The sequence below is a fragment of the Lepus europaeus genome, chromosome 4 (genome assembly GCF_033115175.1).
Source record: "Lepus europaeus isolate LE1 chromosome 4, mLepTim1.pri, whole genome shotgun sequence".
NCBI lineage: Eukaryota > Metazoa > Chordata > Mammalia > Lagomorpha > Leporidae > Lepus > Lepus europaeus.
Window position 1 is genome coordinate 78544184 of NC_084830.1, and position 13291 is coordinate 78557474.

Here is a 13291-nt window from a genome sequence, read left to right on the forward strand (position 1 = left end):
AATAAGGCATGCTTCTATGTAGTCTGTATAGCAACCTTTATCTTCTTTGTTTTGGCTTTCCAGGTGCACTTCATTACAACTCCATTTAATCATTAAGTTTTGGATCACAAATCTAAGGCATAGGAGCTTCCATACTAAAATCTAAATGGGTTGTCTTTGCTTATTTCATCATAAAGAAAAAGTGGAGTGGGCACTCAGGCCACTGTGTCCCACATCAGAGTACCTGGGTTCACTTCCCAGCTCCAGCTCCTGACTCCAGCTTCTTCCTAATGAAGACCCCTGGAGGCAGTGGTGATGGTTCAAGTATTTGGATTCCTGCCATGACTTGGATCAGATTCCTGGCTTCCAGCTTCTGCCCAGCTAGCTCCAGCCCAGGCAGCCCTAGCCCTTGTGGATATTTGGGGAGTGAACAAGCAGCCAGAGGTGCACTTTCTCTTTCTCCATCTCTCCATCTGTGTATGTGTGTGTGTGTGTGCATCTCTCTCTCTCTCTCTCTCTCTCTCTCTCTCTGTTTTTCTTTCAGTGTATGTGGGAGTGTGGGTGGTCTGCCTCTCAAGGAAATAAATACATATATATATGTATATGTATGTATGTATATATATATATATTTAATTTGGGTAATTCTCTGTAAGCATCTTATAATTTTTAAATATTTATTTATTTATTTGAAATAGTTACACAGAGAAGCAGAGGCAGAGAGAGAGAGAGAGAGAGAGAGAGAGAGAGAGAGAGAGAGGTCTTCCATCCTCTGTTTCACTCTGCAGATGGCCACAATTGCTGGAGTTGCGCTAATCCAAAGCCAGGAGCCAGGAGATTCTTTCAGGTCTCCCATGTGGGTGCAGGGGCCCAAGGACTTCCACTGCTTTCCCAGGCCATAACGGAGAGCTGGATAGGCAGTGCAACAGCTAGGACTCAAACCGGCGCCCATATGGGATGCCAGCACTGTAGCCAGCGCCAAACATCTTATAATTTAACAATGGAATCTTAAAACACTTCAAAGACCAAAGCACAAAATTTATCTAGGCTTTGATATTAATATAAAAGAGTGACAATAATTAGTTAATAAAGAATTTGTTAATATTGTAAACTATTATTTACTTGCACTGCATTATTAAGTATTCGTATTCACATACTCAATTAAGAGAAAGTTAGCATGCTGAGATTATATCCCCTATAGCATTTTTTCAAATTATAATGAGTGATCACATAAAACTCTCCAGTATTTATCTAAGGCAATTATTACTTACTCTACTTCAGAGTGTTAATCTAAATCAGTGATCATTGATGTTTGTACTTTTTAGCTTAAATGTTTTTGTTTGCACAATTTTCACTTGATCTTAGCCAAAAGGCCGAGAAGCGATGTTTGCACAATTTTCTAGAGTAAGATAAATTTAATTCATGAAAACTCAACTACACAGTTTTAAAGGGTGATTATTTCTCAATACTCATGTCTTAAAATATTTTTATGCAAAAGAGTGCTGTATATCATGAACAAATGCTATATTGAATTATTCGGTATTATCTTTTGATTTTAAAATGGCAAATATTATATATAGATTTATTAGGAAGCAGTTTATTTTAAAATGTTAAATTAAGAATCCAACTATTTTGAAAACCTAATGTTAATGTTTACAATAAAAAATTTAATAAATCAACCTTAAAACACAAATATAATGATTATGGTTCCCTAGTTTCCTGCTAGGAACATGTTGGGTGACAGAAAATTTGATGACAAATAGCAAATTATTTAGAAAATAATTTTGCTCTCTGAATATCCTCATGCCTCCATCTCCCCCACTGCATATGCATACCTTCTTATTTTCTGATGCTTTATCTAAAAATGCATTAATTTTAATATTCAGAGTATTTTAATATGTTAACTTATTTATGTGTGAAACAGAAACTGATCTGATAAATCACTAACTTTTATTTTTAGTTAGCTGATATTGCTGTTACAATTCTTAATAGTCACTTAATAGTGCTGCAGATATCTCCAGTTTACCACAGATAATGAACAAAGCTGAGTCATATTTGGACAGTATTCTCTTTATTCATAAAACTGAAATACAAACTGTAAATAAAGCATATGACACATAATTCTATTAGTGACAATGAAATGCAGCTTAACCCTAACTGTGCAGTCAGTATTTTACTTTGACTCTTGGCTTTCCTAAGACATCCCTGTGTGAGTTGCTCATGTTTTAGAGAAACTTGCCTTCGAATCTGTGAGGAGTCTATTACAAGGTGCTCCTGTTGGCATCTAACCTGTGTTAGAAGATGCCCCTGCTCACTATTGTTTATTTAACAAGAATAAATTTCCCTCTAAAAGACAAGTAGTGAAATAATGATTTTTGCTTTCAGTTTTACTCTGTAAACACATATCAAACAAATAAAAATTTGCAGAACTTTCTAGAATTGGTCATGATCGTGTGAATAAGAATTTGTATTTTCTACCTATGATAGAACTGGATAAAACACACACACAATGGCTTTGATGGCTGCATTAAAGTGTATCTGATATTGTTTGTTAACTATCTGAAGTATGGTAGATGTTCTCAATTACAGATGTATTGATTTTTATAAAGAGAAACATGATTTATTGCAGACTACACATAAAGTAAATATTTAGAGATAGAATCATGAAGCTCACCACCCCTCTTTAAAACAACTTGTGCATATAGGAGAAACTAAAGGAATGGAAAGTGAAAGGTAGTCAATTTAGATACTTACAAATATGAAGCATGTATGAGGTTTAATAGGAGATTTATATTTAGTTGCAAGAGAACATTTATTCCGCATGGCTTTTATTTCTGAGAACAAGCCATTATACTTAACACAAAATGTATGCCATTATTACTGGACGGATAATCCAAACGTTTTAATAAATGTTTTTTCCTTTTATTTTGAAATTAATTTTTAAATGAAATATATCTCATTCCCTAATTGTAAAAACTAACAGTATATTTAAAGTTTTAAAAGTGCCTTTATCTTGTACTTTCAATGGAATATTTTTAAAGTATTTGAAATCACTTTTGAATTTTTAATGAAACTAAAAGTATACATGCACTAGTACTTCGTCTATGTTGTGCAATTACTCATATTTTAAATCTCTTTGAATTAATTTTAGAGGTACAGAAAAGTTAAAAATAGTGTTCACTTTTAAAGAGGGATGTGTTTAGACTGACTTAAAAAGGCTTAACTAGTGGTCCCAGCACTTAACAAGCTGGAGAGCTTAGTTAATCCTTGACCTTTGGGGATGATCCATCCACAACTGCTCTGTAGGGCAACATGTTGGGCAGCAGAAACCACTTGAGTACCTGTGCTGTCTAGATCTTCCAGAGTTAAAATAATTATTTTACTGTCTTAAAGTTAGTTTTCTAAATCTTTAAAAGAACTTGTTTTGTTGAGTGATTTCCGATTTTGTTTCATTTCACTCTCTTGAGAAGTCTGCGCTTTCAAGATGTGCTTGCCTGATGCTTGTGCACAGGGAAGTTAAAGTAAGTTCTTCAGATGCAGGTGTTAACTGGGCCTGCTTCCAGATACATCAGGTCTCTAAGAGACAGAGGTCCTTCCCTCTTCCAGGGTTCTTGGTGTTTCTGTGGAAGCCTGGCTGGGAGAATCATTTTCTTTCACAAAAGCCTCCAATGGAGGGCTCTGGCTCAGTCTGGCAAGCGAATTTTGCCCATATTATTACAGAGAGAGAGGGAGAGAGGCTGTACATGGCATTAGGTAACTATAATTACTTGAATAGACAATGCATGATTTAATGTTTAACTATTTGGGTGCTTAATTGGAGTTTCTCTCATAATAAAATAGTACATGTCTTCTCTTTTCAAAGTGTAGGTCAGGATATTTAACAAAGAAATCCATGTACCAAGTTCTTCAGTAATTGCCAGAGCAGAATAAATTTATGAAATGAGATAGGCCATGAAGCATTTTTATGTTTAAGTCTAAATTCTCATCTCTAAACACCTCTATTAACATAGCAGCTTTGAGTTGCAACCATCCTCCTAATAAAACATGAAATCTTTAAGATTGAGAAACATTTGTAAATAATGGATCCATTAAATATTCCTGAACTTTATTCTAAAACTTATAAGGAGAAATAATAATTGCTTTATATAACACTGACACCACTTTAACATTTGATGAAGATGTTAATTTATGGTTGGTTAGCAGTTTATGGCTGTCAGTAGTTTTTCAGTTTGGTCCACATTAGAAATCTATTTTTCTTTTTTATTTTAATCTAAGACAATTATATAAAGATATGGTTATGTTTTATCTAAAATGTACCATTCTACTATAGCATCTCAAATTATTCACAGATCATAGTTCTTATATGTGCATATATGAATTTAAAAATACAGCAATAAAATGCTTGAAACAGATCATAAATTTGCTTCATATTTTATTGCAGCTCTGAATTAGGTTGCAAAGACAAGGGCAACTATGGTCTTTGGAAAGGAATTAACTCTTTCCCAATCTGGAAGAAGAATGATATCACATGGTGCATAATTAAAACCAAGTCCCCATCAAAGCATCTTGGCGACTTGTGAGACAGAGTTGTCCATCACACAGGTAGTGGGGCAAAAGTTTGGCAACAGCAAAATCCTCTTTCCTTTTGCTTAACCCACTCTTTGCTCTTCCAGAGCTCTATCATCTTTGTATCACTGTATTTCTTGAATTAAAAGAACACAGGAGATAGAAAAAAAAGAAGTCACACACACACACACACACACATATTCAAGAGTACCTGATAATTTTTGCAACAGTCTCGCAATCTCCTGGGTAGTGTTAACATGAGGTGTGTTTGTTTTGTTTTGTTTTGTTTTTTATATGATAGAATTTAATCCAAAATAAACCTTAGGTAAGGCCAGCAAAGAGTTTCCTTGCCCGATGAGGAAGTGAAGAGCTCTTGAGGTTTAAGACAGCATCCCCGCGTTTGGGGCGGCCACGGGGGTGCTCCTTACAACCTGGGCAGCTGCTCATGGCCGCGGAGTTGCAGAGGACACCCCAATCCTAGCGCCGCCCCCAGGGAAAGAGTTTGAGACAGAGCGACTGAAGTTCAAAGAGCTGAGAGGTTGGACAGCAACCAGGCAAGTAGGAGGGGCCCGGGACTCCAGTGGAAGGGGAAGCCTGGGAGAGGGTGGCTCTTCTGAGGCTGCGGAAGCCGAGACGCTCCTGGGGCGCAGAGCGAGCGGTGCGGTGCAGGGCGCTCATGCCATGCGTGTCCTTAGGCTGGTCTGCAGCCCAGGGCGGGCGAGCCTGCTGGAAGGCAGCCCCCACCCCTGGCCTTTCAGGTGCCCCAAAACACACACTTGCCCAGGCTCTGGGCAGATCCCGCTCCTGGTCGTTCCGCCGGCCACACTACCCTGATTCTAGTCAACAACTGCAGTCGATCCGAAGAGCTCAAGCCCGGCAAAACGCACTCCTCCTGAAAGTTATTGGTACCCTTTGGCTGAAGTTACAGAGTTTCCTGGTTGTCCCTCCTCCCTTCTACCGCGCCTAACCTTTGCTGTAAGAGGAGGCCAAGTTTAAATCAACCTTAAGTTCATTGGCTTGGCAAATCCAAGGGCTTTCAAGTTAGAAACGCCAGCGCGCAGAGCTCGCAGGAGACAGGCTCAATTATTATGCTCACATAACAACAACAAAAAAGTTAATTGATGTAAAATTGCTTGGCGGGTAGATAATTTAGTCTGACTTGCATTTTAATTAAAAGAAAACTTATTTACGTTTCTGGTGTTTAGGTTTTTGCGATTTAATTTTGTAAATGCACCATGAACAGTTGACCCTCAACCCCTGCCTCGCACTTCCCCATCTGAATCATGCTTTCATTAAAGGTTTGACTAAGGAGCCTTGCCTGACTAGGATTCATTGCCTCCCGCGTTCCAAGAGCCCACTTAGCCGTCTCCGCTCGCTCCCTCGCTCCGCCGGGCAGAGCCAGCGCGATGTGCTTCGAGCCGAGAGTGAACTCTCATCACTATTTTTCAAAGTCTGGGAAGTGTATTATCCTTTTTCCTAGTGGTAATTAGTTACCATAGCATCTAATACGTAAATGTGCCCAGAGCACACCATTAACAGTTAAACGGAGGATTCAATTTAACACATGATTATATCTTTCATAAGTCATTACATTGGAAAAGTCAGTGCCACTCTGGTTGGGGCAGTCGCAGGGTCGGGGTCGCGTGGAAAGCTTCCGTTCCGCGTCTAAGACCAAGAATACCTGGAGAAGGAAATTCTCCCAGGGGACTGTGGACTGTAGGGATGGGTGGTAGGTGTGACAGGAGGGAGAAGTATTGAAGTGTAACACAGGGTCTCAGAGGGGTTGAACTCCCGCTGCGGGAAACCGAGAGCTGAGCGGGTGACCGCTGCGCGCGCGCGCACACACACACACACACGCTGGAACACACACCTACAGGCATCACTGGGACAGAGAAGCAGAGGGACAAGGGAGCTCTTTGAAGATGATTATTTCCTAGTCCTGTAGTAGTAGATGAAAAGCGGAAAACCTCTGTCGGTACCCGGTGTGAAGCTGGGGACAAGTCTCAAGTGAGAAGCAAGTAAAGTGGTCTTCAAGTGGCCACATTTGCCCACTCTCACTTCCCTAAGGAACACAAGCAGCCTGCGAGACGCGCCTAGGAAAAGCACCCCAAGGCTCAGTGAGTCCGAGGACTGTCTCCCAGGCTAGCCAAGATACCCTAGCTCACGCCGGAATTTTAGGGACCAGGTTGTCTTCTGTGGCCCAAGGACCCCTAAGCAAGAGTGTGCTGCTTCATTCACTTGGTCCCCACGTGGGTGGTTCCCCTGTGGATAGACATCTGGGGCGCAGCTGTGTGGGGGCCAATCTGCAGACCAGGCGGGAATTCAGGGCTCAAACCTAAAAGAAAAGTAGCGCCTCACGGCTGTAGTTTTGAGAAGAGTTGTCTCTCCAACCACCAGTTTCCTTCTCTAAAAGCTGATGCTGAAGAAATTGGGGAAAGTTTGGAGTTAGAGCAAGGAGGGCCACACAAGTCCATCAGAAAACCCTTTTCGTGTTCCCTTAAGTTGCCCCAGGCTTATTCCGACAACCACATGGCGGCCACCTCCTGAGTTTGGAAAGAAGGTTGATTTGGCTAGAATTATTAAGATGAAAACATATATCATTAACCTTAGTGCCTTGAATAATTAGAATTGTTCTTCTGACGTTTCACTTTATTCTCCACATCCTCTCCTCTTGGCCACTCTCATCCACTGCAAGGCTCTGTCCGGACTTAGACTGGAGTGACTGTAGCATGAGAGGAAGGTGAACATTTCTTTTTCTCTTTAAGTTCAAAAGTGTGTTATTCTGTATACTTTCTGATAATAGTTGCATAGTGCAGAGCTTGTACAGGAAGTATTTCAAGGAGGCCTTAATAAGGAGAAATAATAAGCAGTAAATCTTGCAGCAAATGTGTCCCCTACAATGTTAATATGCAAAAGGAGAAAAAAAATCTGACTGGTGGTGGCTGTGGTTAATTCCTCATCAGAATGATGGACAGCAGGGCCAGAACAATACAAACTAATGGCTGTGTTGCTGATCACTTTACCCCTTGATTAAAGACACCCAATTATGGTGCAGAACAGTGTCGTAATTATGTTTCTTAATCACATCCAGGAGGTTTAATTGCCTTAACGATGTGTTTCATTAAATGAATTTAGGTATTATAGTCGACAGTTTTCATACACAGTTGTTTTCAAATTAACATAATATTAGACATCGTCATGGAAATTGTTTTAATAATCATAATTAGACGCACCCAGGCTTTGTCTGGTAAATGCTGAGAGACGGGTCTCCTCCTGCCTGGGGGCTGCCCTGGTCTGTTCCCTTCTTCTTTCTCCACTTCCAGCCTGGGAGGGCTGCAGCTTCAAGGCCCTTTGCTGTTATGTTTTCTGAAAAGTTACAGGTTCTGATTAATCTTTTGTGATGGCAAGTGGAGCAGAAAATACCCTCGCTCACCCCCCACTAAGTTTGATGGCATTTAGGGATATCCTTATAAACGGAGGCTATACAGACAAAAATGCATTTAGTACACTAGGTACAGAGCAAACACTCTACCTTGTCACCAGTACAGTACACCACCATTACCACCATCTCTGCAACCTCTTCCATAACATATATCACACTTTGATATTTGAGGGCAATATAAAGGTCCAAATATAAGCCTGTCTACTCATTCTGTAACAGAAGTAATGCCAAACCCAATCCAAACATCTAGAGATCTCATTAACAAGCAACAGTAGTAAGTTCTGAAAATTTCTGCGGACATCATTTGTACATATGGTTCAACCTAGCTGATTTCATTTGTCCCCCTAAAAGTGGTAAAGTCACAATAAAACCAGTGTGCAGAAAACCCAACTCCATTTTTTCCCTCTTTTTTCAGGCTTGTGGAGGTAAAAATCATTGTATCAAGAACTCTTTAAGAAACCTGACTCTCTTAGCTGGGCCCTGGCATGGTTAGCAAAGCCATGCCAGTGGGAAAAGAAATCCAGGTAGAGCCTGACCTCCAAAGTTCATGCCAGCAGCCAGGAGCCCTGAAACCCTGGACCTCTTCTAGGTCTCCCCACTGACCCCACTCACCTCTCTTTCCATGGCCATGTCCAGCTATCATCTTTTGAACAAATAAACCAGTGAACTAGGACTCCTAGTTTTGTATCCCTGCCCAAACTTTAGCTCTACCTTCTCTGAAAGTCCTTTTTGTTACCTTTCAAGCAAAGAGTAACGCAGAAGAGAGGTGATTGCTTCTTCCACAAAGCACAGCATAATAAAATGTTTGATCAAAATATTTTAATAAAGATTCTTTCTGACATAGATACACATACAAATGGTCGTACATAGCTGTCATACTCTGATTGACCTATTTAATATAGAGATATAGATATCATTCTTTACACATCGAAAACCCACCAGAAGATCCATTATAGCTTCCATCTCACCATCCAACCTGACAAACTGAATTTGTATTATCTGCAAGGAGTGGAAAACAGCAGGAATCCATTTCTCAAAAAAGGTTTTCTTGATTTTCATAGGATGGAAAGGCAGGCAAACAGCCATGCAAACTAAAACTGAAAGCTCACTTTGGGTAAATAGCTTCTTGCTCTTCCTTAATTTTCTTTTCTTTTTAAATTTTATTTTTTTAGAAAAATAACAAAGGATTTCACACCATAGGCAAATCAAACCAGTCTTTTAACTTAAATAATTCTCCACAGTTAAAATAACTTATATATGTACATATACATTAAAAGCAATTAAATTAGACCTTTTAAAAATGCACAGCACAGCCTGGAAAATAATATTTGCTTAGCATGTTCTTACTTATAGGATCTATTGCTGTGATGTCTTTCCCTTTTGCAATGCAAAGAAGTCCCCTTTCAAGAAAGAGATCAATTCATTCATCAATTAAGAATACACCTTTCCTGTAATTTTTGGACTGAAGCAATTTATTAAAGCTCAATTTAAATACAGGGATGATGCAACTGAAAATATCCAGGTGACCTTTCAAAAACCTAAGCAGCTCAGATACATCAATATTCTCTTCATACTTGTTGGCAAATAAACCTTTAAGCACTTGGCACACAGTATAAGTTAATCTATAAAACAGAATTTTAGAGGCATTAAAAAATCTGCACATAAGACTCATAACCTTAACACATGATAAATCTTGTTGATGTGGAAGGTTCATTGAAGAATAACAAATAAATACCATGAATTGTTAATACATCATTGCAGAGTAGAAAGTAACAAGGTGCACATAAATATTTTTAAATGCAATTCTTTCAGCCACAGTCAGTTTTTTATATCACTCTCGCCAAAACTTTGAGCATTTTCACAGGATTAAAAGTTCAGAGACAATAAAAAATACAAGTCTTTCATAGCAACATGACTCTCTCGCTCTCTCTCTCCCCTCTCTCTGGGTACCCCCCCCCCCAAGTCAGTCTACATTTCAAGTTTTTCTCCTGGCTCAGAATGAAAATTTATTTTCAAGTGTCCTTTCTGATTTGTCTGAATGAATAGCCTGTCCTGCATGCCACCCAACCCCAAACGCCTCCTGTTCGCATCAGCACCAGCCCAATTCACAAATAATAGTAGGGTTAGTATTTTGCCATTCAATACTCTCCACGCTTAATAACCAAGTACTACTTCTCAACTTATTTTTCACCTTTAAGGAAGACCCCACTTCCTCGCAGTTTAGAAGTTGCCACTTTTCTGGGAAAAAAAAAAAAAAAGACATCCCTACTCCATCCCAACTCCACTTCCCTCCTCCCTCCCTCCCCACCCCGAAAGACCGAGATTCTGGGGATGTCCAGGCTAAAAGTCCCGTTTGTCTCTGATAACTTCTCAGTTCTTGCCTCTGTTTTGTCTGCTCTCCAAGTGTTTCACAACTACGAGAGGATCATAATAAAGGGGGGGGGGGTGGGGAGCAGCTTTTCGCGTTCCTCTAGCTTTTGGGTCCGTCTGTGTTTTACGGGGGTGTGTTTAAGGCTTCTCCGTGCACTGTTTGCAGAGGCTGGAGGAGACGCTGTTGAACAGGGCGCACTTCTCCGGACAGGAGGCAGCCGGAGGTAGCCCGGCGCTGAACGGGTAGCCCGCCGCCTGCTCATAGGCGCCGAGCGCCGGGTGCAGGGCAGCGGCGGCCGCGGCGGCGGCCGCCGAGCTGGGGAGGGAGGCGGCCGAGATGGCCTGGCCCTGATTGAGGTAGGCGACGAGGCGCCGCATCTCCTCCAGGGCCTGCGCCTGCATGAGGATGTAGTTCTTGGCGAGAAGCAGCGTGGCGATCTTGGAGAGCTTCCGCACCGAGGGGCTGTGCGCATAGGGGATCACCGCGCGCAGCTCGTCCAGCGCGTCGTTCAGGTCGTGCATCCGCCGGCGCTCCCGGGCGTTGATGTTGAGCCGCAGCGCCTTCTGCTCTTTGGATTTCTTGCTACTGCTGCTGCTGCTGCTGCCCCCGCTGCCGCCGCTGCTACCCCCGCCGCCGCCGCTGCCGGGGCCCCCCGGGGGGACGCCGGCGCCGCCGTGGAGGTGGGCGTTGGAGCAGCCCTCGGCCGCCTTGGCGCCGCCGCCTCCCGCACCCGGGGAGGCTCGCGGGTCGGTGCCTCCGGCCCGCAGCACCAGCTCGCAGCGACCGTCGCTGTCGTCGTCGGGGCTCTGCTCGCCGCCGCTGCTCTCGGCCACTGAGCCCCGGCTCGCGCTTTCGCCGTACTTGAGGCACAGGGCGGCCCCCGCCGTCAGACTGCTCAGGCTCGGGTCGCCCCCAACGCCGGCTGAGCCCACGAGCAGCCCGGGGACACCCACCCCTCCGCCGCCGCTGCCGCCGCCGCCACCGCCTCCCGCGCCGCCGCCGCCGCCGCCACCTCCCCCAGGCGGCGGCAGCAGCAGCCCTGCCCCCTCGGGGTCAGCCGGCTCGAAGCAGCCGAGGGGCGAGGAGGAGGAGGACGCCGGGCGTTCCCGAGGCGGCGGCGCCAGGGACAGGTCCATGCCCGGGGGCGTGGAGCGGAAAGCTGCCTCCAAGCGCTTGGCGGTGGAGGCGCTCAGGCTCTTGTGCAGGAAGAGGTCGTCTTCGCCCGCGGCCGCCGCGCCGAGGTGCAGCCCGCGCTCCATGGTCCGTCGCCGGCGCGCAGCCTGGGCCCGGCGCGCCCGCCGCCGCCGCTTCGGCTCGGGAGTCAGGCGGCCCCACAGACGCGCGCGAGCCGGGCTCCGGAGCTGGTGCGCGCGTTGGTCCCGGTGCTGCCGGCAGCCCTCTCCCCTTCTTTCTTTTTCTTTTTCGCCTTCCCCCGCGCTCGCCGCCTCCTCTTCTTCTTCTTCTTCGTCTCCAGCCGATGGTGCCGGCTGCTGGGGCTCACCATGGGCCGCGGCCCCGCATGGTGGGAGGGTGGGCGCGGAGGGAGTGAAGCCGCCGCCGCCGCCGCCGCCGCCGCCGCCGCCGCCGCCGCCGCCGCCGCCGCCGCCGCCGCTCTGAGCCCAGCCCCGCGCCTCCTCTCCGCACCGTTTATCTTGCTTGGATTCACCTTCAAGAGATTTCCGGACCCATCAACCAGCCGCCGCCACAGACGGGGGAGTCTTTTACATCATTATCTCTGAGTAGGTTATTATGAAGAAGACTCGCCTGTTGGGACAGCGCTTTCTACCCAATCAGGTTAACGTTTTAATTAATAGGATTAAAACGGTAACAAACAATCGCAGGCGCTATCTGGCCGCGAGTCTGAATAGTTTCATTTCCCAGGTCTGAAGACAGGCAGCAGCTAGAGCTTTATAAAAGGCGCCTGCTCCATTATTCTGCCTGCCATCTGTATACACAGCTTAGCGCATATGTTTGCAAGGCGCTGGGTCCTGTTAGTAACCCAACAACTGCCTTTAGCTTGACATGTGTGGCGACTTTCACTCATCAATGAGCACACTAAAAGCCCTACTTAGAGCCGAGGATGTTCTCTGCTCCTTCAGCAAATTGTAGATCGGCGGCGGAGCCTGGGAGTCCCCTGGAAAGCAGACGCCCCCACCCCCACTGCCCTTCCCTCCGCTGCCGTCTCCTGCGTGTGCTAAGCTACCCTTCCTGCCCGAGAAGTGCACCCCACCCCTACCGTGGGATGATGACTCCGAGCTGAGTGGGGAGATGGGACTTCCCAGGAGGGAAGGTGGCGGTCCCAGCTGCCTTGCCCCAAATCTACACGAGATTTGCAGCTAGTGAGAGAGCAAAGCACTCTCGCCCCCCGCCCCAAATAAATCCTGTGCTTTATTTCTACACCTCCAACTGCCCAGTTACTACCCGAAATAAAGAGCAAATGGGTTACGCAGCCCGTTGGATTTAAAACGGGGCCAGGGTGATGAGGGGAGTCCTTTTGCAGCCGTCTCCAAGGAACTGCTACCGGTGATGGTGCTTCCTAAACAGGAAGAAACTGGCTTCCCAAACTTTCTTCAAAACTGAAAACCAGTTTCTGAAGCGTCAACCGCACCAGAAGCCAAATCCTCTTACACACCAAGGGTGTGTGTGTGTGTGTGTGTGTGTACATGCATGAGTGTGTGCGCGCGTGGAGGGTGGGTGTTGCCTTATGAATATTGATTTACCCGGAAACTCAACGGTCACAGCCAGAAAGCCACCAAGGGACCTCTGGGTCAGCCTCGGTGGTTGTCGGAGGGTTAGGGAAGGGAGAACCACGGAGGCAAGCGCTCCTCCCCACACGGAATGGTACACGCCGTCATCTCGCTCCGAGTTCGGTCTCTGGGAGCACATGGTAGTCAGCAGCTGGTTCTCATCCTTACGACATAAGTAAAAACAATATT

The 13291-nt window shown here is 45.0% G+C and overlaps 1 protein-coding gene across 1 annotated transcript; it reads right to left on the reverse strand.

Moving 5' to 3' along the window:
- Positions 1-10453: 10453 nt before the first annotated feature.
- On the reverse strand, positions 10454-11614 carry BHLHE22 (basic helix-loop-helix family member e22). The gene has a single exon (XM_062189568.1). It carries the CDS (start codon positions 11612-11614, stop codon positions 10493-10495), a length of 1122 nt encoding a protein of 373 aa, XP_062045552.1. The 3' UTR covers positions 10454-10492.
- Positions 11615-13291: the final 1677 nt, after the last annotated feature.

Excerpts from the sequence above, each read along its gene's own strand:
- BHLHE22 (XM_062189568.1), bottom strand. The coding sequence starts at position 11,614 with ATGGAGCGCGGGCTGCACCTCGGCGCGGCGGCCGCGGGCGAAGACGAC.